The sequence below is a fragment of the Leuciscus leuciscus genome (assembly GCF_965113295.1).
Source record: "Leuciscus leuciscus genome assembly, chromosome: 20".
NCBI lineage: Eukaryota > Metazoa > Chordata > Actinopteri > Cypriniformes > Leuciscidae > Leuciscus > Leuciscus leuciscus.
The window spans coordinates 17,260,788-17,287,555 of record NC_138744.1 but is presented as its reverse complement, the minus strand read 5'-3'; the positions used below and the strand labels follow the sequence as shown (position 1 = coordinate 17,287,555).

The following is a 26,768-nucleotide window of genomic DNA, read 5'->3' as shown; positions in this document are numbered from 1 at the left end:
TTTTTTATTCTTTATATTTAACCTTTATATTTGTGTTTATGCAAATAGATATAATATGTATATAAAGTAATACTGATATTATTAACATTAACAAGATTATGTCCATAATAATTACTAACATATATTTATATATTAATATTAACATTAAAAAAACACTCTTTCACTCACACTAACACCAATGCAAATAACCACATGCAAAAAAACACAATCAAAACAATTCACTAGGGATTTACTCAATGATCACATAGAAAATTGAGAATGTTTATTAAATATAATCCTTTTAAGTATTGTGTAAGACAGATCGTTGTAGTGATATACTAATAATGAATGTTTGGTTGAATATAAACATAAAATGTGGAATAAAAACAAATTCAAAGATGTCCTAAGATTAGGCCAGACAAACTAGTGTCACACGCATACTCACGGTATCTGAGAGCTGAGGTTTAAGATCCAGTTTGAGAAAGCGGAACGCAAGCACTGGAGCAATGCAGATGATGGTAGCCAGAGCAATAGTTAACCAAACCACTGGCTGTCCGAGTGTGTTGTGGGCACTTCCTGTGATAGATTAACACATGGTATGTGGCAACAAATATTTACACCAAATGCACACGCACACACACATTTTGAACAAGATAAAATACAAACAATATATAATTTATAAATCACACAATTAAAAATCCATGGGTATTTTAAAGACAATTTTTTTTTTTTATATTTACTTTTCATTGTATATTAATTATTATTTTGTTGTTGTTATATGTATGTTTACATGTAAATTTTTTAGGAAAAATATTTCTTTAAAATAGTTGTATTGTGCTTTACTACTGTTCAAAAGTCTCTTATGCTTGAAAGGCTGCATTTATTTAATAAAAAAATAAGTAAAAATACAGGGATATTTTAAAATAAATTGTATGTATTTTAATATATTTTTTAGTGTAATTTATCCCTGTGATGGTAAAGCTGAGTTTTCAGCATCATCATTACTCCAGTATCATATGATCCTTCAGAAATCATTCTAATTTGCTGATTTGGTGCTCAAGAAACATGTTTTATCATAAACAATGTTGAAAACAGCTAAATATTTTTGTGGGAACTATGATACTTTTTTCAGGATTCTTTGATAAAGTTCAAAAGAACAGTATTTACTTGATAGATTTTTAACAAATGTATTAATAATTAAATTAATTATTACTAATGTGTTCTTGGAGAACAAAAATATTTAAAAAAATTCAACAACAAGAAAAAATATTAAAGACCGCAAACTTTTGTATGGTAGTGTATCCATAAACAGTTATTTTTGTATAAGAGTAATGAATATAGAGTCAATGTTATCTGCATTTCCAGATGTATTGGCTGATAAGTTGTGCATGTGACGTCCAGTACAGGACGCTGTACTGTACAGATGTTATCAAATGTGGGTTTCTGTTCAAGATTTCTGTTGGGACAAAGAGTGCTGACTCACCAAGGAAATGGAACTGCTTGGGGAAGATGCTGAACAGGACGCTGGAGTGCATAGCGAAGAGGATAGAGAAGTAGGTACCCAAAGAGCCCCATATAAAGAAGTGATTTATAGCAGTCCAATAACCAGTGTCCAGAGCAATCTATAAAGAAGTAACAAAAAGCTTGAGCCATTCAAAATAGTTACAAAATGTATTGTCACAGTACACAGCCTTAAACAAACAATAACAAAATGAGAACTGGTAACCATATATACATTAAGAAGCACTACTTGGGTGTGGATGTTAATCTTAAACAACTTTACCACATGGACTCACTTGGACGCTGACAACGATGACAAGGGCCGTTGCAGTAGTTACTGCAAAAGTTTGGTAGTCTGCCAGTGGGACTCCATTGCTCTGTGTGGCGTAAGAGAGAACGCCGTACGGAATGAAGAACAGAACCACGGAAGTGTAGATTCCTTGTGCGATACAGATAAAGAACTCTCGTTTGTTAAACAGCAAGTTCAGCTGGCCCGGCTCATACAGCTTTGGATACTCTAAACTCCTCTGTTCAGGAACATCCTGAATTAGACAAAGTTTGAGGTGGAAGTGAGTTTCTTATCAAATGCAAACAAAGATGAGCATTTTATATAAGTTTTCTTTTTCTTACCTGATCGAAGATGCCCATGGCTAACACCGGCAGGGATGTGTATACGATATTGTAGAGAGTGATGAAGTATTGGTCATAGACAGTCTAAATCAAAGAAAACATAGTAAACAGAGGTCATGACATTACCTCATAAATACATTTTTTTTGATCCTCAGAATGAATCTCTCACCTGTGCTGAGAACCCACAGAAGAACCCGAACCAGAAGTGCACCATAGTGAAGGCAAAGTTCTTGTAGAAGAAGTAGCAGAGAAAACGGCACATGCGCAGATAGGACCAGCGTCCGTGTACCAGCAAAAGTCGTTGCAGGAAACGGAACTGGGAAAATGAGTAATCGGATGCCAGGACGGCCTGGATCCCCTCCTGACCGCTGATGCCCACGCCAATGTGAGCCGCTACAGAAGGAGAAAAAAATACAAGTTCAGATAATGCCGTTCAATTTAAAATTTGATCTTACTTGAGGAGTTTGCAGTTGGATTTAGCTGGTAATTCAGGGGTTCAATATAACCCTGATTTCAATATAAACCTCTTACAGAAAACACCCTTCCCTAAGTAGAAAGGCAGCAATATACATACAGTACATACATACATACATACATACATACATATACTGTAAGTTCAATGTACTTTAAAAAATATTTGAAAACCATTTGCCTTATTTTTGGAAAGCAAATTTAAAGGGAAAACTGCAGTTAAGTAAGTAATCAGCTAAAAGCAAACTCTTCTTGAGTAAATAAATAAATAAATAAATATCAAGTTAGTTTAATATGTCAGTTTCAGTTAATATACTGTACAATGTTTTCAAGTGTTACTTAATATTAGTTTTATTACTGTATTAATTGTTAAACTGTATTTCATTAACATTGCTAAACTGTTCAATTGTACTTCAAACATCCTAAATACTATTATTCTAAACATTTAAGCCTTGTTTCACAGTCAAAGCTTGGATTAGGCCAGGATTAGGCCTTAGTTCAATTAAGACCTTTAAGTAGCTTTTATAAACGTGCCTTAGGAAAAACATTTTTTACTTGTGTGCATCTTGAGACAAAACAAATGGCACTGACATATTTTAAGATATGCAAGTTGCTTTCAGTTAAAACAGCTCAAACATGCATTTTAGTTTGGGACTAGATTCAAGCCTTGTCTATGAAACCAGGCACTAATCTTCCATTTTAAGACATGGAGACTTAAAAGTATAAATATCTAATTCAATCACATTATGATCGATTCTAACCAACCAGCATTTCAAATCAGTAATAGGCTATTATCTTATTCGTTAAATGAGAAAAACAATTATTGCTAAAAACATACTGAATATCTCACTTTACAATGTTAATTCTGACAACCCTACAAATAATTTCCCCCTCCCATGTTTCCGCCCACTTGAGATCCCCTAAGGGTCCCTGGAGACCAGTTTGAAAACCCCTGCTCTTAGGTATATCAGCTCTCTGATGGTCAGGTTCAAGTAACACTCCAAATGTTGGGTTAAGGCAGATAAACTAATACCTGAATCTCAATTTGACAAAAACCATAGATTTGGGACAGTCAGTCCCAAGTGATATGAATCAGTCTAAATAACATTAAAACTGCAGGGAACATTCATCAAAAGACTGATTGACAATGGTACTAGTGTGAAGAACAAATCTTTTTCATTGACACTTGACTGCTACACACCAGCAGAATCCCCTGAACACAACACACCCAACAGAATCAAACAAACAGAAGATGAAACATTGCAAGAACGTGTCTGTGCGTGTGTACATGTTATTGAGTAGGGACAGCACAGGATGGTGTAAAAAGATTTAGACATTAACCACATCCTCCACATCTCGTTATCCATGTTCACAGCAGCCTTTTGAAATATAGTTGTGACACCGTGAGAGCCCAAGGACAGAGTTCGGAGATGTTTTTGCTCAGTCGAGGGAAGTAACACAACCACATACGACAACAACAAACTAAACGAAGGAATGAACATCACTAATTTGGTTTTTCTGGGGCACCTTTGCATAATCTAAAAAAAGGAACTCAAACATAAAAAAATTGTTTTTCTTGACCGGTTTGTTCCTTACTAAAAATATTAAATTAGAAACCATACTCTCATGGTTACAAAAATTACCACAAGACGAGATTATGTGGTTTAAAACATACACTGTACTTTACCTGTAATGTACATCATGTATGAGCCTAAGTGAATGCAATTAAAAAGGAAATCATTTTATTTTATTTTATTATTTATGCAAATTATTTTCAAAATAAACTGAATAAACTCAAGCTCAAATTTATACTGATACTCATTATATTGCAACAATATATACACTACAGTTCTAAAGTTTGAGGTCAGTAAGATTTGTTTTAAAGAAATGTATACTTTTGTTCAGCAAGGAGGCAATAAATTGATAAAAAAATGATTCATCAAATAATCCTGAAAAAAATGTATCATGGTTTCCACAAACATATTATGCAGCACAACTGTTTTCAATACTGATAATACTATGAAATGTTTCTTGAGCAGCAATTTAGCATATATGAATGATTTCTGAAGGATCATGTGACATAATGCTGAAATTTCAGCTTTGCTAGCACAGGAACAAATTACACTTTAAATTGTATAAAAATAGAAAGTATTTATTTTAAAATGAAATTATTTGTCATAATATTACTGTTTTTGATTAAAAAAGCAGCCTTGGTGAGCTGAACTTCTTTCAAAAAATTTAAAGAATCTTACAGACCCCAAACATTTGAACGGTAGTGTATTTAAAATAATTACACAATACATTATATTATTGAGATTCTGATTTTGACAGTTACAGTAACTTATTTCGACATTGATTTGTAATGCATACAGAATATTTGTTATTTATAGCCTTAACCTAGTCATTTGACTCAGAGAACCCTAATATTTGCACATCAAAAAGAAATCAGCTGTCAAAAAGAAAGTGTCAATGCCCTGACGAAGACTGAACATGCCTGCTTGCATCTCTTTTCTCTTACTCTTTATCATGCTGACATCATTGGCTCCATCTCCGATAGCGAGTGTGACAGCCTTCTTATGCCGTTTAACCAGCTCCACCACCAGAGCTTTCTGAAGAGGAGTCACTCTGCAGCAGATCACTGCTCGACAAGCACACGCCGTCTCCAAAAACTCACGCTCCATATCAGCTTCCAATGCATGAGCCTGACCCAGAAAGACAGGGAAATATTTGTTGAAAAAATTCCTTAAAACAGCCAAAGCCGGTTTTGCTGGTCCAGCTAAACCAGTAAAACACCAGCTTGAATCAGCTAGGACCATATCTCTTCTATCTGACCTAAAATAAATACCATTTATTTGATTTTTAAAAATGGGATAATTCATATTCTTTCTGAATTAAACCAGATTTGTTTTGATAACTAATTCAAAATAGTTTTGATAACTAGTTAAAAAATTTAAATACTAAAATAAAACATAAATATTAGATGAAAAACTAAAAAACTCAAAAAATGTTAAATCAAAAATTTGAAATTTTCCTATAAATTACTAGGATATTGGCTGTTTATTAGTACTTAAAAAACACATATAAATGCCGTATTCTGGATGACCATATTCTACATCCCTTAATCTGTGTAAACTACAAAAACGCTTATTTGTGAAAACGGTGACGTCATGTGCATGTGTATTGCGTGTTTCTTTACAAAGTGACATCGCCAACTACTGGCCTGGCAGCAGAATACAGCGTTTTTAGTAGTTTTCATGGATTCTTGTGAACGGGAACAATGTTTTGACAATGTCTGTATGTGAAAAGTTTTTCGTTTTTAGTACATCGTTGTCGTGTAAAGGCACCCTAAAACACTTGTGACTCATTTCTTCCAACTACATTCCTGAACCTGGCTCCCACCTACCAAGCTGTGTCCACTGATGACGAGGGCGAACTCTCCACTGATTGACTCCAATAATGAGGAGGGCGGAGCCTGAGGAGGGGGGCATTTACTCTCATCAGGCATCCAGTTAGCAGCAGCAGCACCTCCACATCCATTTCCAAAGGCACACGCCCCACCCAATCCCTGAGCTTCAACTTCCTTCCCTCCATCTCTGGTGTGTGCTGACTCCAGCATTCGCGCTCTTGCTTTCCTAAAAAATACACAGAACAAAACAGAATGACAAAATGAAAAAGCCTTCTGTGAAAAAATTGCATCTCTCATATTTCATGGATTGATGGATGGACGATTCGGGGATCCAAACGTCAGCATTTTACCTCAGTTCTTCGCGTACACTTTGGACAGTGTGTCCATTTACAATAAAGATCTCCGTCATGTCGTCCGTCAGCATCTTACAGGAATAACCAATATTCACTGCAGTCTCTATAACAAAGGGAGAAAAAGACTCATTCAAGTTGTAATTATGTCAAGTAAATGATAACACTTGTGGCCAATCCGCAAGACATTAGAATCCGATGCAGTTCTTACCCTGTTTGTCTCCAGTGAGCACCCAGACCTTGATGTTTGCCAGTGAAAGAATGGCAATGGTTTCAGGAACGCCCTCTTGCAGTTTATCTTCTACAGCCGTGGCTCCCAACAACTATAACAAGTATTGATATTAATCACCAAAAAAATAGTATGGAAAACAAAACACAAAAGGAATCGGACACACAAACATACCATCATGTCCTGTTCGATCTCCTCATAGGCAGCAGCCAGCCGGTCGTCCCTGCAGTCTGTGGCCTTATCAGCACCACGGAAACGCTCTGACCACTCCTCCCACTGCTCCTCAGACAGATCCCGATAGGCCACTGCGAGAGTCCGTAACCCGTCACCTGCATACTCCTACATAAACACACATACACAAACCTCCCACATCAGCTCAAGATGAATGTCACTTTATAATTAAGGTGAATGCATGTTTTTAATTTGTTTTGTTGTGAAAATAATTGGATATATTAGATAAACTATTATCAGCAATTAATCGATACGATTTTTTTGTGTGGTTTTTTATCAAACTTGATCTTATGCTCACCAAAGCTGCATTTACTTTGTTTAAAAATAAAGTTAAAAATAGTAATATTGTGAATATTATTAAAATATAAAATAATTTAAAAAAAATAATGTTTTATGTCATTTATTCCTGTGATGGTAAAGCTGAATTTGCAGCATCATAAACCGTGATACATGTTTTTTTTTATTAGTCTTTGATGAATAGAAAGTTCAAAAGTACAGCATTTATTATATATATATATACTTTGGTAACAAAGAAATTGATACTTATTCAGCGAGGACACAAAGACCTTTTCAAAGAATAAAAAAAAAAAACGTACTGACCCTAACCTTTTGAATAATTGTGTAATCTATTGAATTGATATTCAATTTATTGTAGAAAAATATTATAAATTATATCATTTAAATAATATTATATAGGATTTGTGTGCTTAATTTTACAGCATTATTTTCTCTCTGTTGCAAAAATAGAAACTTTTCAAAAACTACAAATATATATATTTTTTTTCTTTTTTCTTTCTTTTTTTCTATATTAAATATTACGAGAAATATACATCTATAATACTACAAACAAACATTTGGTCCCAAACCTGCTAACCCCTACTTAGTGATTGCCTAAATTAGGTTACATTTTCAACCCTGTTACTTGCAACCTCATTTTATTAATTACACATTTATTTATATTTTTATATTCCAAATGTGGTTTGTTTGCTAGACAAATAACTAAATCACAACAATAGCTCATATAATGTTAGTAACAGCGCTACTTATAGACTTTCAATACTAAAATATCCACAAGAGGGCTCTGTTGTTTAATTTATAAAGAAAGTAGCAGACAGTTGCTACAAACAGTCAAGGTAACAAAGCGAACAAGAAAACATAAAATAAACAAATACAAAAATGCAAACACTCACGTTGAGATGATCTGAAGTGATATTCATTATTTCATGGTTGCAAGAATGAAGTCTCTCGAAAAGCACAGTGTCTGCCCCCTTACAGTACAGACGAATACGGCCTTCTGGATTTCTCACTGAGACACACACACACACACACATCCACATTGGGTTTCCACGTTTTAATGGCACATAATTATTATTTTTTTACTGTACAAACTGTATATTCTATCCCCTAAGCCTAAACCTACCCATCACAGAAACTTTCTGCATTTTTACATTTTCAAAAAACCATCACTTAATATGATTTATAAGCGGTTTACCTCATAGAGATCAAAGATGTCTCCACAAAGATTTCGGTTATTGCCATCTTTGTGGGGACATTTTGTGTCCCCCCCCCCACATTAAATAACAGACGGTTAAATGGCAGAAGCTCTGCTCTTATTATAGCTCCCATTAGCTCATAGTCATAACATTATCTGACTTCTTTTCAAATAACATATCTTGAATTTTTCGTACCCATTTGGCAATTTGTTTTTTCTTGTTTTAACAAAATCTAATAAGGTATATGATTCGTTTTATAATTCATAAATCAAAATATCTTCTTTTTTAAAGATATTTTGGACTTTGTTTATGAAAAAAGAAAAGAAAAAGATTAACAAAATTGATAAAGAGAAAATTCTGCAGTGCACTCAATAAATCTCTCACTTCTCCATGTAAACATACCAAATGAACATAAATAACAATATGCAAACAAAAATAAAATGCCTGCTGCAATGTAAGCATCACTTACCCAAACGTATGGGCCATAATTCAGCATTGTAAAAGTGTATATGGCACGCACAACACTTTCTGTATTGAATTTAGCGCAAATGCTCCACTTATTTACGATGCTTGGCAGGGCAGTATTTATGCTGTATCTAGATTTCTCAGTCCCAAGAGAATTTGACTGGCTCTTTCATTCTTGCACAGTACTAAACCATCTGGCATTACAGCCTAAACAATGTTTAAAAACTGTACACTCTGGGGTTTGCCACAGTTAACTGCACAATAAAGTGTTTATGTACATACTTAGTTATAGTAGGGGCTCAAAAGTTAGTTGAATCTGACAAAACTTCCCTTTTAAAATAATTTTATGTGGCAGCTCTTTAATTTTTGTGATATATTGCATAGTGTGCTCTTTACAAACATACCCAGACAGCAACATAGTGTCGACCCAGATCCGGGCCACATCTGGTACAATGTAGATTCAACGCGTACCAGATGTGGGCCGGATCTGGGCCGACACTGTTGCTGTATGGGTTGTCAAATTATTTTTGTTATGTAAAATGCAGGAATGTGAGTGCGTGTGTGTGTGTGTGTGTGTGCTTGTGTTACCTATAACAGACATTCTTTTGCGGATGTTATTGAAGTCCAGGATGGCGAGGAGCGTGTATGTGACCGCTTTGCCGAGCTCTTGTGTGGTGACTGTGCCAGGTGTGCGAGAGCGGAACACAAAGCCAAAGTTACGTGCAGCTGTTACTAACGCCCCTTCATCTGGAGATTGAGCCTTATACACCAACTCTCCTTTAGGAAGTGAAAGACAGAGAGAATAAGCAAGGAGCACATCATGAAGGAGGACAGATAATGAGATATAATAATCATATTACAATCCAGAATGGCTCCATCCTAACAATATTAAAGTCAACAGCTTCCTTATTTAACCTTATTTAAACTCTTCCATTGGATGAAATAACTCCCTGAGTAAGGCAGATAATCGCCCCTTAAAGAATGTTCCAGATGCTTACCCTCGCTCTTCTCCTCGCTCATGACAGTGTGGCAGAGAGACAAGACCCGGAAGAATTCATGCACTGCTGGTTCTCCCACCATCACTGCCTCTAGCAGAGACTGGTCGTAGAAACAGAAGCCCTGGTCTGCTAAAGGGTTCCAAGCACTGAAGTCCAGGGGCTGGACCCTCTGAGAAAAACAGACTATGTTAGCTGTTTCTGTGCAGCAATATTTTAACAATGACAACAACTTAATTCCACTAAGTGAATCTGGATTGCACTGACCTTTTGCTGTGTACCCAGAATATCCATCACCTCACCTGTGAAACAAGAGACAGACTGACATGAGATTTGTTACACAAATCTAATCCAATATAACATATCTGTGTTTGTGACTATTGTAAGGGATATGTGAGTTCTGGTTTGTTTTGTCACGTGTAATTTTGCCTGTGTTTGATTTGTATTGGTTTTGCACATGTTTTGGCTTGTCTTCTATGTTTTTTCTATGTATAGTTAGTTTCTATGGTGAAGTGTCGGTTTCATTCTATGCACCTGTACCTGATTTTCATTTGATTTGTTTGCTCGTGTATATTAAGTCCTGTTTCTTCAGTTATTTGTCTGATCTAGCTCATATTTGAAATTGATTCTGTTGAGTTTTTATTCATTATTATTATTATATTTTTTATTGATTGTTAGTTGTTTATTGTAATTTTTTATATTTTATTATTTTATTTTTAATAAAACAACTTTTATTATTATTTGTATTAGTCTATTTAATTAGTTTATTTAAATGTTTATAACTTGTAAATTATAATTTCATACAAATCCCCCCCAAAAAAAAAATAATTATGTTTGCAAATCTGCAACCCTGTTACTTGCAACACTGCCAAACCATCTTAGTAGAGCTGCATGATTAATCGTTAAAAGATGGTGATCTCGATTCAAACACCAACGTGATCTCATTCCTAAATGACAACGATTCATCTGTGTCTATTAAACCTTTGACAAAATCACAACGGAACATTCAAATCTGCCTTTGCGCTGCCGCTCACCCAGAGAGTCATGTGTACAAACCTTCACAAACGCTCTTTCCAAGCACAGTTTTGTTATTTCTGTGTTACAAATATTTATATTATAACAGAAGTACTGGGATAAAAGTTTATAGTTCAGATATAAACACTGATGTCTATGGAAGAGATCAAAATAGAGCAAATCACCTTTTGAATAAAACTTGGACGCTTCAAATAAAGATTGTATCGATTATATCGTTACACCAGTAGATGGCGACAAGTGACTGTATTTGTCATTGAATTATTCATTCAAGAGATTTGTTAAAAAATGCTGATACATCCAGTAATGAAAGTGAAGTATTTAGAAGTGAGTCACTGAATCATTCATTCAAACTGTTTTTTTTAAAAATAATTAATTCAGATTAATGAAATGTTATAAATTGACTGCAGCAATTACAATTTTGTCAGAACCTCGAGTAAATTACATGTTATTTTGTTTAGTTGTCGGTTCAGAATCATGATCTCTGTTTGAAACAAAAAAATTGTGATTCTCAATTCAACCAGAATCGTGCAGCGCTACATCTTAACATAGTTTTTATTTGACTGTTGTTTTGACCGTAATTTATCATTTATTGTTTTATTTTTAATTATTTATATTTTCAATAACAAATTATTATTATTACTGTTGCTGTTGATTCATTCATTTATTGCAATTATTTTACAAAACATTGGCAATAAAAAAAAAACTTGATTTGTGTGACTTTTGTAATTTTATAGTGATTCAAAACATTTAAATAATTATTAAAGTATTTAATAATTTTTTTAATGTTTATAATTATTTTAAAATTAAGTCACACAAATCAAGTTTTTTGAAAAATTGCCAAAGTTTTGTCAAATAATTGCAATGAATGAATTCATTGAATTAATGTAGTGTAGAAAATAAAGGAGTTCTTGATCTCCTGATGATCAACATTTTTTTGAAGGTTAACCTTTTCCTGACCACTTTTTTTATTTATTCATTATTTCATTTCATGTCCATTTATTTACTTATTTGGTAAGCAGCTGTGTAAAAGCAAGGTAACGCGCAGTCAGCCGGTCATTATCATAATATAAACCCCTTCAAGATGATACAAGACTGATACTGTGATAATGACCAGCTGTTTGCACATTATACCTCTGATATAACTGCCAGTATTGTGTGTTCCTCACCATAAGTATGACCGTTGATGGAGCACTTTTTGAAGGTCATGATGTTCTGGGTGAGGGTTCCTGTCTTGTCACTGAAGATGTACTCCACCTGTCCCAGCTCTTCATTTAGTGTGGTGGTCCGGGCCTCTGCTGCTGTGTTACTACGACTGCAGAACATCCTCCGGTCCCAATTAATGAAGTAACTGTGACCCAGACGAATCACCTCCACACTAAGATATTCAGACAGATGGACAGAGAAATAGATGAAGGGTTATCATATCACAATGCAAATGTGGTGTGATTTCCTGTAGAAACACTCAAATGACTACAGACCTCCGACACATGGCAAACTCACACACACAAAAATGTACACAGATTTCCTGTTTTACAGACATAGGTTATTTATTGTGAAGCTGAGACAGACAATAGCACAATAGTCTGCCAGACCATTAAAAGCAAGATTTAATCATATTAATTTATAGAGGCTTTAACAATCTTTTATTTAAAAATGCACAAACAGACTATGGGTATGTTTGTCATGCCATGGTGGTGCTCAGTGTCACGCTGCAGTTCTTTCTGTATGAGTCTGCACCGGTCAGAGGTGGGTTACATTCACTGAACCACACAGCAGAGTTAGCGCTCATTCAGAGAGCTGGTTCAGAAGGGTTCGGATCAGGACTTTAGTAGTGTTATATGGACTATGTTATACGGGAGGCTGTTGTTATGTCAGAGAGAGAAAAAACGGGGAGTCTACAGGGTCTATCTCTTACCTGTTAGGGAAAGCCTGAGGAAACATGAAAACAACAACAACAAAAAAAATCTAAATAAAATAAACAAAATGCATAAAGCATGTATTAAGCATAAAATTAACTGAAGCTAATACAAAAAAACTCTAGATAAATAGAATAAATAGGCATTTTTTTCCTGAATATGATACACTTTGGTGTCAAAAGACCTTTTAAAAAGCAAGAGCAAAAGATAAAGTATCATCTAACATAAAAATAACCAAGCATGAAAAGTAGGTCCTAAATCCCCTGTCACAGAGGTCTTGACCTTAGACAGCATCTAATGACTAAAATGATACAACTCAAGTTTTTTTTTAATTATTATTTATATACTATTATAGTTTTTTACTAATGTTTTGAATTAGTTTTTGTTATATTTTTTCATTTTAGTATATTTTTTAGTAATTCTATTGTTTTAAAAAAAAAAATATTACCGTTTAGGTTTAACTTATTTTTATTTTTACGTTTTAGTTTTATTCTTCTTCAATTTTAATGCTTCAACTTAAAATTATTTCAGTTAGTTGCCAAATTTTCTGTCTAATATTTATATTTTAGTTCAGTTAACATTTTTTTTTATAGTTTTAGTTATCGATAATAACCTTGATACAACAACAAACAATTGTAGTAAAAAAAAAAATTAATAACTAGTTTGAATGACGAAAAATGTAATGCTTAGCTCTGTTCATCACTAGAAAATTACAAAATCACACAAATGTTGACAAACCTCATATAAAATAAAAAGAGAATAAAACAGCTTAAATAAATAGCTTAAGCACCGCTTTCCACTGACCATTTGTTTAAAAAAATTTTTTGGGGTGTTTCAGGCCATTTCCATATTTCCATTTCCATATTATTCACAACTTTCTCTCTTCATTACATCCTTCATCTCCCACATCATGTTCTCTCTCACCTGACATAGAGAGAGATGGGCACGACTGTGTTGAGGATGATGACATAGGACCAGAAGGACAGGAAGGCTGAGAACAGGAAGTTGTCCACTGGAGGGTCCCAGGGTAGGAAACTTTGGAACAGAGCACCCACTTCTTTCTCCCAAACGGCATTTCCTATGGCCAAGATCACGCCCATACACACAAGGAACCCAAAAATCTGAGCAGGGGGAAATTATATACATGGAAACTGGATTAATTTTCAAATCTTGAGTGTGCCTATTTATTTACACTCAAACATTAATTTGCAGAGTATGTGCTGTCTACAAATTTTGGTCCTCAAATCTCTACACATTCAGCAGAGGTTTGTAGGAGAGTGTGTGTGTTTGTAAACAGTTTCTTCTCACCCAGAGCACCAATGTATTCATCAATCTGTCTATACTGGTCCGCTTGAACTTAGTCCGTCCGCTGTTCTGCATCAGCTTGGTGTCAGGACCTGAGATGTAACATAATGACAGGTTAAAACAAAAAATAATAACACACACATTCACACAGACAGACACACACACACACACACCTGCGAATATAACGAGGCCATAGCAGCTCTCCGTGTTGCGCAGTACGCAGCCTCGGAGCAGCATGTTCTGGTTGCTGAGGGGGTATTTACAGTCTTTCCAATACAGAGTCCCACAGAAACGATCGAGCTTGTTGTTGGGAGGCTCACACACCACTTCTCCTGCAGATACACACAACGCGAGAAGGATAAGAAAAATGAGGTCACACATAAGGAAAATATTGAAATTTTATGTAATATGTGTCATGACCAACTGTTCAGAATCCTGGACCTTGGTACTATTGTGAGCTTTGTAATTTTTTGTTGTTCTTTAAAAACAGGAAGCGTGGGTGGTCTGTGCTGACACAGGTTTGATGGCGTGAGTGTGTGTGTGTGTGTGTGTGTGAGAGTGAGTGTGTGTGTGTAGCAGAAAACTGTACAGGGTGTTAAAGAAGTGTTGCTGAGAATCTGTCCACCACATCACAACACACTTTGACTCAGTATATCTTTCCTCTCTCTCTCTTTTTCCAGTACACCAACTCGCAGTGAGGGAAAACAGTTGCATAATCGTTGCATTTTTTTGCACATTTATAATTTATTTTATTTTATTACACAATTTTTATTTAATTTTTCATGGTAAGCAATTCATCAAATGATGGTGCAGTGGTGCTATAGTAGCATTTGCCCAATCACTGCATCTGACACAATCGAGCTTGAACCATTCAGCACAGATTTGGATGAGTTTGTGCTGTTACCTGATTTGCATAATTCCTTTAGTAAATCTGTGCTAATACAACACAGGCAGTACATGCAAATTAACAGTATCAGTGAGTGCGGTTCATACTGGAATACCCCCTCTGAAAATGCAATTCCTTTTATTGCCTTTCTATTCTTGTTCCATGCACTTCTGCAAATCTGAAACATACTGTACACAATTCTCTCTTTATCAGTTCACAAGATTGCTCATCTCTCTCTTTCTCTTACTAATTATTTCCCATTTCCACTCTCACTAACTTTCACATCTTGGAGCGCATTCAATACCAAATGACATACCATTAAACTGGGCCAGGTTATTAGGATATCCTAGCTCTGAGGTAACAGACAGAGACTGGCGCACCTTCATGTTCGTCTCACTGTGGCAGATAAAGGAAGACATTAATAAAAATGACTGTATTGAGCTGCACTGGAAATCATGAAATCGAAAGGACAAATTCAAGAAATAAACACAGTCTTACCCATCTAGTTCAGCAGTTTCAATGTAACAGAGGCCATGTGGTTCACTGCTGGACAACAGGAGCAGGTCAGCCTGAAACACATATGCAGTATACAGTAGGGTTATCATAGTTAGCTAAAACTAAAACTATTAAAACATTTTTAACAATGGAATTAAGTTATTCCATTTAGTAGCCAAAGACAACATTTCAAATTTTCATTTTGTTGAATTTGAAACACTAAAATTACTAACTGGAAAGAAAACAAATAAAAATTAATTAACCTAAATACCGATATTTAAGAAAAAAACTAATAATAATAATAATAACAAATGCAAATAACAAAATGACAAAAAAATGTAACTAAAATTAAAACTTTGTACAAGTATAAAAATAAAAGCCAATTCAAAATATCAATAAAAATTACAATAGTACTGTATATAAATAATACTAAAATAACACTGGTATACAATGAGATCAGAACTGCAATTAGCATATTAAAAAGATGTCCAAGCTGCTGTTTATCCTCTGGAGACAGAGTTGCATAACCAGCAGCATAATCAGCGAATCAGACCTTGGATACTGGATCAATATCACAGTGCAGTATTCAAGAGCAAATGCACCAGACATTGTCCATGTGCGTACATGGCCCTGAACTACTAAAAGTAATGTCTGGGAAAGCTGAGCTAGTAAAGTGTCTTTTTATTTTAATAAACTATGTTTAATTAATTAATGTCATGAAGGACTATAGAGGAAAACTCACAGCCACAAACTGATTGTTTTCCAGTTTGATGATGTCACCCACTCTGACATTCAACCATTTCTCCTTCTGAAGACTGAGAAAGTGAAAAAAGTGCTTTGTCATTGTAGGAAAAATTATATATAATTGTTGTAATGTAACATTTTTATATACACACAAACATATAAATTGTATTTTTGTGAATAAAAGTAATATTACTTTACAAATTACAATATAAAATACAATCTTTTTTATGTTGTGAACATTAACTCCATTGTGCGCAACAGCTCAGACACATTTACATTTTCTTAGTAGATTTTCTTGTAAACACAATGTAAAAGGAAGTGTGTATATTAATATAAGACTCACATGCCACCGATGAGGACCTGAGACTGACGGTTATTCACCTGTTTGTCACTCTTGTGACGAAACTGTAGGAGAAACATATGTGTGTGAAATGTGTGTGTCTAACTGTTTTTTCGTGAGGTAGTTGAGGTGTTTAAGGTGATGTTATGAATGTTGCAATATTTCTGGTGAGGGGGGGAGTTTGGAAGTTACAGTAAGTTACAGTATGCGTGTGTGTGAGACTCACATAGTCATCGGTGGCATCTTTGACAGCAGTGATGCTCAGCACCAGCACTAAAGGCACAATGGTGGTGAACCAGGACAATGAGGAAATCTGTGGAATCAACTGAGACAAAACATACACACAATTAATTTTAGGCATTTTTAACTCACCATCTAACAATATTGATTAGTGAGAACATGCATGTTAATGGGTGTCCATGTGCCGTTAATTGCAGGCTTAGGTCTAGAAGAATATATTGTCATGATCAAAACCATGAATAGACCTTTGAAAATGACCTCACCGTTTTATCTGCACATAATCAGCATTAATAATAAACATTTACGTGGAGTATATACCTGCAGTATGAGAAGAAACAGGAAGTAAGTATTGGCAACTTCCTGGAACTGCTCAAACAGGTTGACTGGTAGGAAGGTGATGATGTTGTACTTTGAGGTCATGATGCAGTTGTTCTGCGGACAGGAAAAGAGATGAAGGGGGTGGGATAGGCAGAAGATACAGGTTGAATGTGTGACTGTACAGGCTGAATTTGTGACTTACAGCATACTGAAACTTCTCATTGTACTCTCTATCATTGCCTCGGACTCTCCTTTCCTCCTCTGTGAAGAAAACAAAACATGAGCTGAAAAACATGGGCTGATGAAAGATACATTTAAAGTGGACATTCTAAAAGTGTCCTCAATCTTTTTCCATTTAATAATGTCTTGACATATTTGCTCAGTTTGAGCAAAGTGATTTGCTTTAGAGCGCCATTCCACGTACTGTATTGCACATGTTACACAAATCAATGTACCTGGAATGTTGAGTAGTTCTTGAAAATGAAGTTTAAAGAACATTTCAGAAACCTCATACTAACCTTTTATAACATTATATTAACATTAATGAAACTGGTCACATTTACTTTCTTGCAATGTTACAAATCAACACTCCAAGAATGTTGATAAAAATTTTTTTTAAAGTTTAATTAATGAACATGATTCTAACCTTAAAATAATGTTCCACTCTCATTAAGGAAACTAAACATTATCATGTTTTTATGACATTTTAAATCACTGTTCCAACAACCAAAATATAATTTTTGGAAAATGTTCGAAACAATGAATGTTTTAGATTGTGTGTTCCATTCAAAACAATCAACACATGCAAAATGCACTTTATTTTGCAGAGAAAAAAGTCAGTTCTTCAGTGTGAAAAGAGCACATTGGTCAATGCCACAACCATAAAAGTCACACACTTAAAGACATCATCAAGTGGCAGTGGCATACAGTAACTTTCAGTTCCTCATGAGACAAACTATATGGTCAGAGGGTCGTGTCAATGCTCAACACCAACTTTCATCAAGTGTGACCGAGCTGTGGTTGCTAAGTCAAGCGCAAAACAACAACAAGAAGGAACCAATGGCTAATTGTAGTGTGACCGATTAATTTCTGCATGATGAGGCTGAAAATGGGATCAAGTGTGACAGAATAGACTGTGGTTAGCATATAGTCATAAACCTGCTGTTTTCACTTCTGTTGAAAGCGAGACTCAGTTTCAGAAGCTCACATTTAGCTCTTTACACCTGTTTCCAGCCAGACTGACATGTATGATACAAAAACACAGTGTGTAGTGTGTAGTAAAACAACACAAAAGTTTGTTTCTGAGAAAAGCTCCTTTTTTTGGTTCTCTCCTATTTTTATAGAAATTGTAGAAAATGTCTTTGCCGAATTCACTTCGCTATGTATCTGTCACATCCTGTGCTCACAGCTGCACAGTATTTTTGTGCTAGGTAATGGCCACTCCATGTGACAGACTGTCTGTACGTGAGAAAGAGAGAGCGAGAGAAAGAGAGTGAGTGTGTGTTTGATCACATCATATTATCCATGTGTGACTTGCTGCATCTTAGTGGAGGAGACAAGTCCCTTTGCTCTAGTGTGATGAAAAGATCATGGACCATCGTGAATTTGCAAAAAGTCTAGTTTTTGCTGGCTAGAGCTGAAGATAGACCAAGGAAGTGTTGAGCATCATCATCTCCATCAAACCTCTCCTCTCAAGACAAAAGACACAGAAACTCATTCTTATCTCTCATCTCTTCGTCACCCTCAAAAAAAACGTTTACTGTGATAGTTTGCAAGTAGCTTGCAGATAAAGATATATTGAAGCATTTGGTTGGTCTGATTTCACTCTGTGCTGCTGTAATATAGATGAGAATCTTCTTTGAAAAAAAAAAATGAAAAAAAGACTGACCTCATTTACTCCCTGCTTGATAGTGAGAGAAAGAGGTCTGCTAAATGGCCGAGAGCTGCATCTGCACCATTTACTGTATGTTTGCATCAAAAGGTCAAACCCATGAACCCATGCATGCATGCAAATATAGCCAGTCTGTGGCCCGTTTCCTCCTGCACTAAGCCCCTCACACCTGCTCTGGTCCTCTGCTCAGTCACAAAGACTCTCAATGTCTGTGGTTTCCTGTGTTTAAACAGCTCTGGCCGATTTACATGCACTGCCCACATAGCCAACACACAGCAATATGCACACACACTAAAACAACCTTATGCTGCCACAAAAAAAAAAAAAAAAAAAAAAAAAAATACACTGTCAGCAAAAGCTGCACATTAACTTTTAATGGGGGCAGTACCCTTAAAAGTACTCCTTTGTAGTACCTATTTAACCTAACCCTAACCTAGGGTTCTAATATGTACCCTTAAAGGGATAGTTCACCCAAAAATGAAAATTCTGTCATTAATTACTCACCCTGCATATAAGACTTCGGTTAATCTTCGGAAGACAAATGAAGATCTTCTTAATGAAATCTGAGAGATTTCTGTCCCTCCATTGTCAGCCTACGCAACTATCACTTTTAAGCCCCAGAAAGGTAGTAAAGACATCATTTAAGTAATCCATGTGACTCCAGTGGTTTAACCTCAATTCTATGAAGCGACGCAAGTGCTTTGTTTGCGCAAAAAACAAAAAACAATTTACCACTTGATTAATCTCCAATGCGCGTTCACGAGAGCACCACGACGCATGCGTGCTGTGTTGATGCGAGAGCAGACCTTGTTTCGTGAACGTGCGTTGGAGATTAATATTTTAAAAATAAAGTGGTAAATTATGTTTATTTGTGCAAACAAAGCACTTGCATCGCTTCATAAAATTGAGGTTAAACCACTGGAGACATTTTTGGGTGAACTAACCCTTTAAAGAGACTGAAAATTCGGTCATAATTTACTCATGCTCCATGTCGTTCCAAATCTGTATGACTTTCATTGTTCTGTGAAGCACATAAGAAGATACTGTATTTTGAAAAATGGCTGTTTTTATTTGGTCCATACAATAAAAGTCAAAGGGTTCTATTATTGCTTGGACACCAATGTTGTTCAAAATATTTTGTGTTCCACAGAGAAAAGCAAATCATACAGATTTGATATGCCATGACAGTCAGTACATTTTTTTTTTTTTTTGGGGGTGAACTATTTCACAGGAAAATACCATTCCTATGGTCACGTTTAAGGTCAATAATACACCATGTGTATAGATTAAAGGTCCATTCACATCAAGGATGATAACTATAATGATGCCGATAACTATAAAGTTTTAATAATCGTTGTAATTAGGGATGGGCATTTTTGTCCATTTTTTTTTTCATTTTGAGTAGCCTACTAAGGAGTCTACAAAAAACAAGTACTCGAGTGTGTCCATCATGGCGATAATGAAAATATTTTAATTGAAACACTGTTATGACAACTAATGTTGACAAATAAAAATATGATTAGAAAAATAACAATGCATCAAAGCGTGAATGCACACCGGTAAATTGAAGCGCTTTGTTAGTGGGTTAATAAACTCAACCAAAAGTATCATATATGAGATTATTCAGAAATATACAACATAAATGTAATATTACAACTTACTTATGCACAAAAGGAAGCGACTGTGCATGTGAACTTGATCGTGCTTGTCTGAATCTAACTCCTGTTGTGGATGCGTTCTTCCCGTAATAACAATGCTGAAACATGGGAAACTAAAGCACAAAGAATTTACAACATTCTTTTACAATAGTGTTCTCATTACAATGTTATTGTATATGGCATACTGTACCATATCATCTAACCAATCAGAACTCAGATACAAAAATGCAGCAATAACAATAATATATTTTTAAAGTCACAGCGATCATCATTTTCATGACCGATCGTCGCTGTCACGCCCAAATATTAGAGTAGGCTTCTCGAGTACTTGTGAGTTGTGCGCCTCCCTAGAATAGGTCCAAGTCCACACTACAACTATAATGATAAAGACTCAGAGGAACGATATCGCTGATGTCACGTTTTAATTCCAAAGATGATAAAGAAAGTTCAAATAACAACAGCCTTTATAAAATTAAAACAAACTCAGGAAGATCCATAGGATAAAGCAAATGACACAGTGTGTAACACACGACAATACCCTAAAATGAACCCAGAGCACAGCCAGGATGAAAGCCCACGGCGGAGTCGGCGGAGGGAGGAGCCATGATGGAGTCTTGGCTGACGAACATCCGAGGCGAAGCCTGAGTGCCTGAGGACTGAGGCAGAATCGGTGTGACAGAGGACCAAGGTGGAGCCAGGGGGAAGGCGGAGCCTGCTGAAGCTATAGGGGTGGAGAGACGGAACACAGCATGGTTGATGGCTCGTAAGTCTGTGGCGAAGTCAGGGTGACGAGATGACTAACCAAGGTGGAGCCAGATGGATGAGGGAGCCCAGTGAAGCCGTGAGGCCGATGGTCTCTGGTGGAGCCGAGGGAGGGAGGAGCCAAAAGGTCAACGGGCCAAGGTGGAGTGACGGGATCAGCGCCCGGACGCAGGGATGGGGGATACACTTGTTTGGGTGAAGCTGGCGACCGTAAGACCCGAGGTTTATCCAACCAGCCAAGCGTCAGGGGAGAAGATGAGGGGCTTAAGGGAACCAGAAAAGATGGGTCTGAAGGACTGACTGAATCTGGATGAGCAGGGAGGCTGGATGGGGTCAACACAATCTCATTACAGGGTGATGAAACAGGCTTTATGCTGGGCAGGACCAGCGGCAATGAGAGCGCAGAAGATTCAGGGCTGGGCAGGACCAGCAGTGATGATAACAACACAGGAGATACAGGGCAGGGCTGGTTGGGGAGCACTACCTTTGTTTCGATCAACTATGCTTCGGTGTCCAGGTCCATCAATATTCCCACTGGTACGGATGTTGCTGGCTCACACACCTGGTTAGAATCACTGTGGGGCTTCGGCTCCGGGGCGATAGTTGGCACTGTCCTCATCTCAGGCTCTGGCTCATTCATCGCAGCAGGCAGAAGCATCGCAGCAGGCAGTCTGCGGTGGGCTCTGGTGTCTTATCCGTGTTTTGGGCTACTAGCTGGTTAGGCTCTGGGTTTGATGACGCGGGTGATGGCGTGGACTGGGGGTAAACACTTTCCAGAAACCGTAGGATGGTCTCCCTCCATGCCCTGTCCCTCATGTCTGGTAAGTTGAGAGGTTGATAGAAGTTTGCCCCAATTCAATATAGAGATTTTAAGGTCCCGTCATCAGAGGGGCAAGTATGCTGAACTGAACTGAATAGTCCAATAATGGAAGCCCTTCATAGGCTAAAGCAGTAAATATTGCATTATATTCCATCTTCTTTTAGGTCAGGTATACTGTCACATGATGACGAAGAAGGTTCAAATAACAACAGTCTTTATTAAAATAAAACAAACTTGTTAATGAATGTCCATGGAAATTAATAACTGGTTGGAAAACTAGAACAAAGGAAGTAGGTGACTGAAGATAAACAAACTTAAAGTCAGTGAAAATTAAACTAAATAAACATAACTGTGACTCACTTTGAATCCCTTTCAGAATTTCTTTTCAGCTGATGAACGATAAAAACATTGGCAGCCAATCAGAATCCATCCTGCTTTATAGAGCTCGAGCATTTAAACCAGAAGACAACATAACTGCAGTGCATACTTATAATAAAGAAAAGTTATCATGCGTGGTATCATACGTTATTATTGGTGTGGATACTAATATAGTTATAGTAACAAGTATCTTTACACTTACAATATCAGTCTTGCTGTTAACACATGCATTCTCAGCCTTCGTAAGTTTGATCTGTTGCTTGTTAACATATTGTTTTCCATATGTTATGAGTTGGAGGTTTAGTACTTATACTCCATGCTGTATTGGGTTAGTATTAGTCAGTAAACTCTCTTTGCTGTCATTGACCACAAGACAAGCTGTATACTTTAACAAATAAACATATAAAAATGGCTATTCCATGATCATTATTCTAATAATATATAGCATTATGATCTCCCTCATAGATTAATTTAGAATGTGAGCTATGGCAGTAAGTATCATATACTAACATTAATAACTCTGAAGGGTGACTTAGTATTCATTCAATTCACAACATCCTGCCTTTATTTTATATTGAAAGAAGAAAATCTGTATCTGTCCTCTCAGCTGTCCATACATTATCTCCTTCCTTTCCCATTGCCCTATCCTTTCGCTTTCTCCCCTCTTCCTCAAGGTCACATCTTTTCCCTTGCTCGTGGCTATCTGTTGTACTCTCTGCCTCTCTGTTATCAGTCCTAATGGAAAACCACACTGCTGTTGCCAGAGTCTGAGAGTGCATTGCCTATTGGCTGCCGATGACATAATGGCTCTGGCCGTCGGAGGGTCTTGTTCCATCCGGACAGCACCTCAGCAAACTGGGCCATTAAGCACTTTTAACACAGCGCCCTTACTAATACAGCCAAGGACAAGCAAAAGACGCAGTGAAACGCTGCTTGTGTGATGTTTCTCAAAAAACAGTCGTTGACAGAGAAGGAGCAGTCATTGCTGTGATTCAGCACTACTGCCAAGGACATCCGTTACGCTAGCTCATAAATCTGTGCAAATTCAAACAGACCAGCAAGTTATGGATGTGCAATGTTGCAGTACATATGTCTTGTATACGCTAGTGGTGCATTGATGGACTATTCTGAAAGTCATGGAAAGCTTCATTGACACTATGATTGACATGATGCTTATTTTTACCAGCATCTATAATTAGTTTATTTAAAAAAAGAAGCAAACATTAAATACATGTTGAATTCACCTATTCTATGATAAGCATATTTTTAATACAGTTTTAATATCTGAAAATACTTAAAATTAAGTTTTATTTTGGCATAATCATTTATTCTTACTATTTTCACAAAACTGCTACCAGTAAAAAGTTTGGAATAATTTGATTTTTTTTTTTTTTATATCTTCTAAAACAAATTATGTTTTTAAAATTTCTTATGCTCACCAAGGCTGCATTTATTTGATGGAAAATACAGTAAAACAGTAATATTGTGGAATATTATTACAAATTAAAAGCAAAGTAATTGTAAATTATTACAATTGCTTTCTATTTCTATATACCATTAATCAATGCCTGGTGATATAAAAGAACACAATAAACTCTTATCAAAGGGAATCTTTCGGTCAGGTCTCAAAAACAGCACACATTTAATCAACATGCCAAAGTAGCACTAAAGCACAATTGTAGTGCCTGTTGTCTCCACTATTTCAAAGCATTTGTCTTATTTAACGCCTAAAAGAGACAAGCCACAGGCTCAAATTAACCTCATAGTGGGTGAGCTAATTGCTACTGTACTCCAAGCTCTTTGCACACACAGCAGAGGAATGAAACATGAATCCTTAACAGAGGCAAAATACCCACTAATGCATTCATGTACAGTAAATGGTTGCACTTGCTTAAAGAGTTTGTATTCTTTTTATTTACTACACATTATTCACTCTTCCTTAAAGTAGGAGGTCCTTCTGTTCTGTATGGTGAGGGAAAGTTTACTATGCTGCACACTAATGCCAAAACATATGCTGAGCCATCATGAGGCATTTGTTCATCTGATAAAACAAGCACATGACCTTCACATGAACCTTCTTCTCAGTGTCTATGCATCACTTGCTTGATTTTGCCCTCTCTCCTCTTGCAGTCTGCTCCCATTTCCCAACTCCTTCTTTGCCATGTGCCTTCATATGCCCAGCTGGCTGACTCATCTATCCATCCTGAAAAATACCCTTCATCATGCACCAACCTATTCCTTCACCTTAGCTGCACTGACCAAATCTGCCCAACCAGACCACCAATATGCCCGTCTATGAGTATGCTAGCAGACTCTCAGAGTAAAGGAATTACAGAGGTTCACATAAGGGCAGGCTTAAAGGGTTAGTTTACCCAAAAATGACATTTCTGCTGTCATTAATTACTCACCCTCATGTCGTTCCAAACCTGTAAGACCGTCGTTCATCTTCGGATCGCAAATATATTTTTTATGAAATCCAAGAGAGTAAAGACATCGTTAAAATAGTCCATGTGACTACAGTGGTTCAACCTTAATGTTATGAAGCAATGAGAATACTTTTTTCGCGCAAAAAACAAACAAAAATAACGACTTTATTCTACAATTTCTTTTCTTCTGTGTCAGTCTCTGACGTTGTTCACATGTGATGCTGACGCAGGAGCCGGCCAATACTGAACCGGCGTTCTGACGTAGAACCCGAAGCACTGCACTGTGTTTACAACTTGAACAACATCAGAGATTGAGAGGGAACAGAATAAATTGTTAAATAAAGGCGTTATTTTTTTTTTGTGTGTGCATGAAGTATTCTCGTCGCTTCATAACATTAAGGTTGAACCACTGTAGTCACATGGACTATTTTAAGCAATGTCTTTACTACATTTCTGGGCCTTGAAAGTGGCAATAACGTTGCAGTCTATGGGGGGTCAGAAAGAAAAATTTCATCAAAAACATCTTTATTTGTGTTCTAAAGATGAATGAAGGTCTTACGGGTTTGGAACGACATGAGGGTGAATAATTAATGACAAAAGAACTAACCCTTTAACACCCACTGACTGCAACAAAGAACATTTCACTCCAGATAAAAACAAATGCATTCATTCAGTATGGCAAAAACATGTTCCTTGAAGGCTATTTTAGATGTGTGTGCGTGCATGTGTAAACATATGAAGCACTTGGACAACTGCACATATAACAAACCAGAGAAGTTTGCACTCAAATAGACTGGAGAAGACGCAGGATGAGTAATCGAAATATAAAAATAAATAAGGCATTAATAAACTGAATTTCTAGTATATCAAAATCGTGAATTAAAGTGTGTACTATGTACGTTTACAATGTCGGTAGCATAATGTTAATGAACAATATACTCTTTTCACGTTTCCTGCACCCAGATATCCATGTTTATATTTGTCAGGTAAAGTCTGCTGGATGATGAAAACTGCATTATTTTGCATCATCTGGTAGACTTTCCACACTTCCAGGGCTTTTGTATGAAATTCCGCATTTTTGTCGAAATAACCACATTGGATGCCACAACCCTTATTATCTGCATTCTCTAATCAATTGTTCACATTTCTAATGCATAGACAGCCAAGTTTTATTAAAAGCAAATCTTGCTAGTTATGAATTCCCCCTTTAAGCCCTTTATTCTCCAGAATATTTCACGTTTTAGTAAATATGCAATACATTCAGAGGTCACTTATACCGCCATTTAAAATACAGCTACATCCATTTTGATGGCATAAATTATCTACAATGATGACAAAAAGACACTTATCTCCCTTAAACCTTTAAATTCTAACTCTAATGGGAAGTAATGATGATCATGGCAATGTTAAATGATCAGAGATATGATAGTCGTGCAGGAGATGATCACTGCTGTGTCAGAATAGACTGATGGGAGACTTCACTGAACAAACCCATTAAGAAATCAACCTCTAAATAGGCCAGGAACAGGGTTACTGGAATTACTAAAACATTAACTAATCCACTACAAGACATTTCTTCATGCGGCTTTGGCTTGTCTACTGGATATTTCTTGGCCTTAAAGGTCAACTTAAGGTTAGTTCCTTTAAATAACAGAAAAATGAACAACGTCTAATCACATTTGGATTATTTGAAAGTTGACAACAAGTACAAATAAGTTAGCAAAGGTGGTTTTGTCAGCCTCTTCTTGATCTGAAAATGAAACTGCAGATCTTGTAGGCTATACCTGTTGTCCGTATGAGTCATT

At 36.2% G+C, this 26,768-nt stretch overlaps 1 protein-coding gene across 1 annotated transcript in view; it reads right to left on the bottom strand.

The window, feature by feature from the left end:
* Positions 1-26,768, bottom strand: part of atp8b2 (ATPase phospholipid transporting 8B2) — a 42,435-nt gene that overhangs the window by 5,638 nt on the left and 10,029 nt on the right. Inside the window, exons 3-27 of the mRNA XM_082149796.1 lie at positions 17,231-17,289; positions 17,029-17,142; positions 16,697-16,795; positions 16,474-16,535; positions 16,129-16,201; positions 15,390-15,460; positions 15,208-15,287; positions 14,179-14,337; positions 14,009-14,097; positions 13,625-13,821; positions 11,951-12,159; positions 10,017-10,051; positions 9,753-9,921; positions 9,343-9,531; positions 7,987-8,102; positions 6,740-6,904; positions 6,548-6,659; positions 6,337-6,442; positions 5,984-6,212; positions 5,099-5,282; positions 2,279-2,502; positions 2,110-2,193; positions 1,776-2,021; positions 1,463-1,601; positions 425-555 (exon numbers count right to left, since the gene is read on the bottom strand). Coding sequence (XP_082005922.1) covers positions 425-555; positions 1,463-1,601; positions 1,776-2,021; positions 2,110-2,193; positions 2,279-2,502; positions 5,099-5,282; positions 5,984-6,212; positions 6,337-6,442; positions 6,548-6,659; positions 6,740-6,904; positions 7,987-8,102; positions 9,343-9,531; positions 9,753-9,921; positions 10,017-10,051; positions 11,951-12,159; positions 13,625-13,821; positions 14,009-14,097; positions 14,179-14,337; positions 15,208-15,287; positions 15,390-15,460; positions 16,129-16,201; positions 16,474-16,535; positions 16,697-16,795; positions 17,029-17,142; positions 17,231-17,289 — 3,341 coding nt within the window. The remainder of the gene's footprint in view (positions 1-424; positions 556-1,462; positions 1,602-1,775; positions 2,022-2,109; positions 2,194-2,278; positions 2,503-5,098; positions 5,283-5,983; positions 6,213-6,336; positions 6,443-6,547; positions 6,660-6,739; positions 6,905-7,986; positions 8,103-9,342; positions 9,532-9,752; positions 9,922-10,016; positions 10,052-11,950; positions 12,160-13,624; positions 13,822-14,008; positions 14,098-14,178; positions 14,338-15,207; positions 15,288-15,389; positions 15,461-16,128; positions 16,202-16,473; positions 16,536-16,696; positions 16,796-17,028; positions 17,143-17,230; positions 17,290-26,768) is intronic.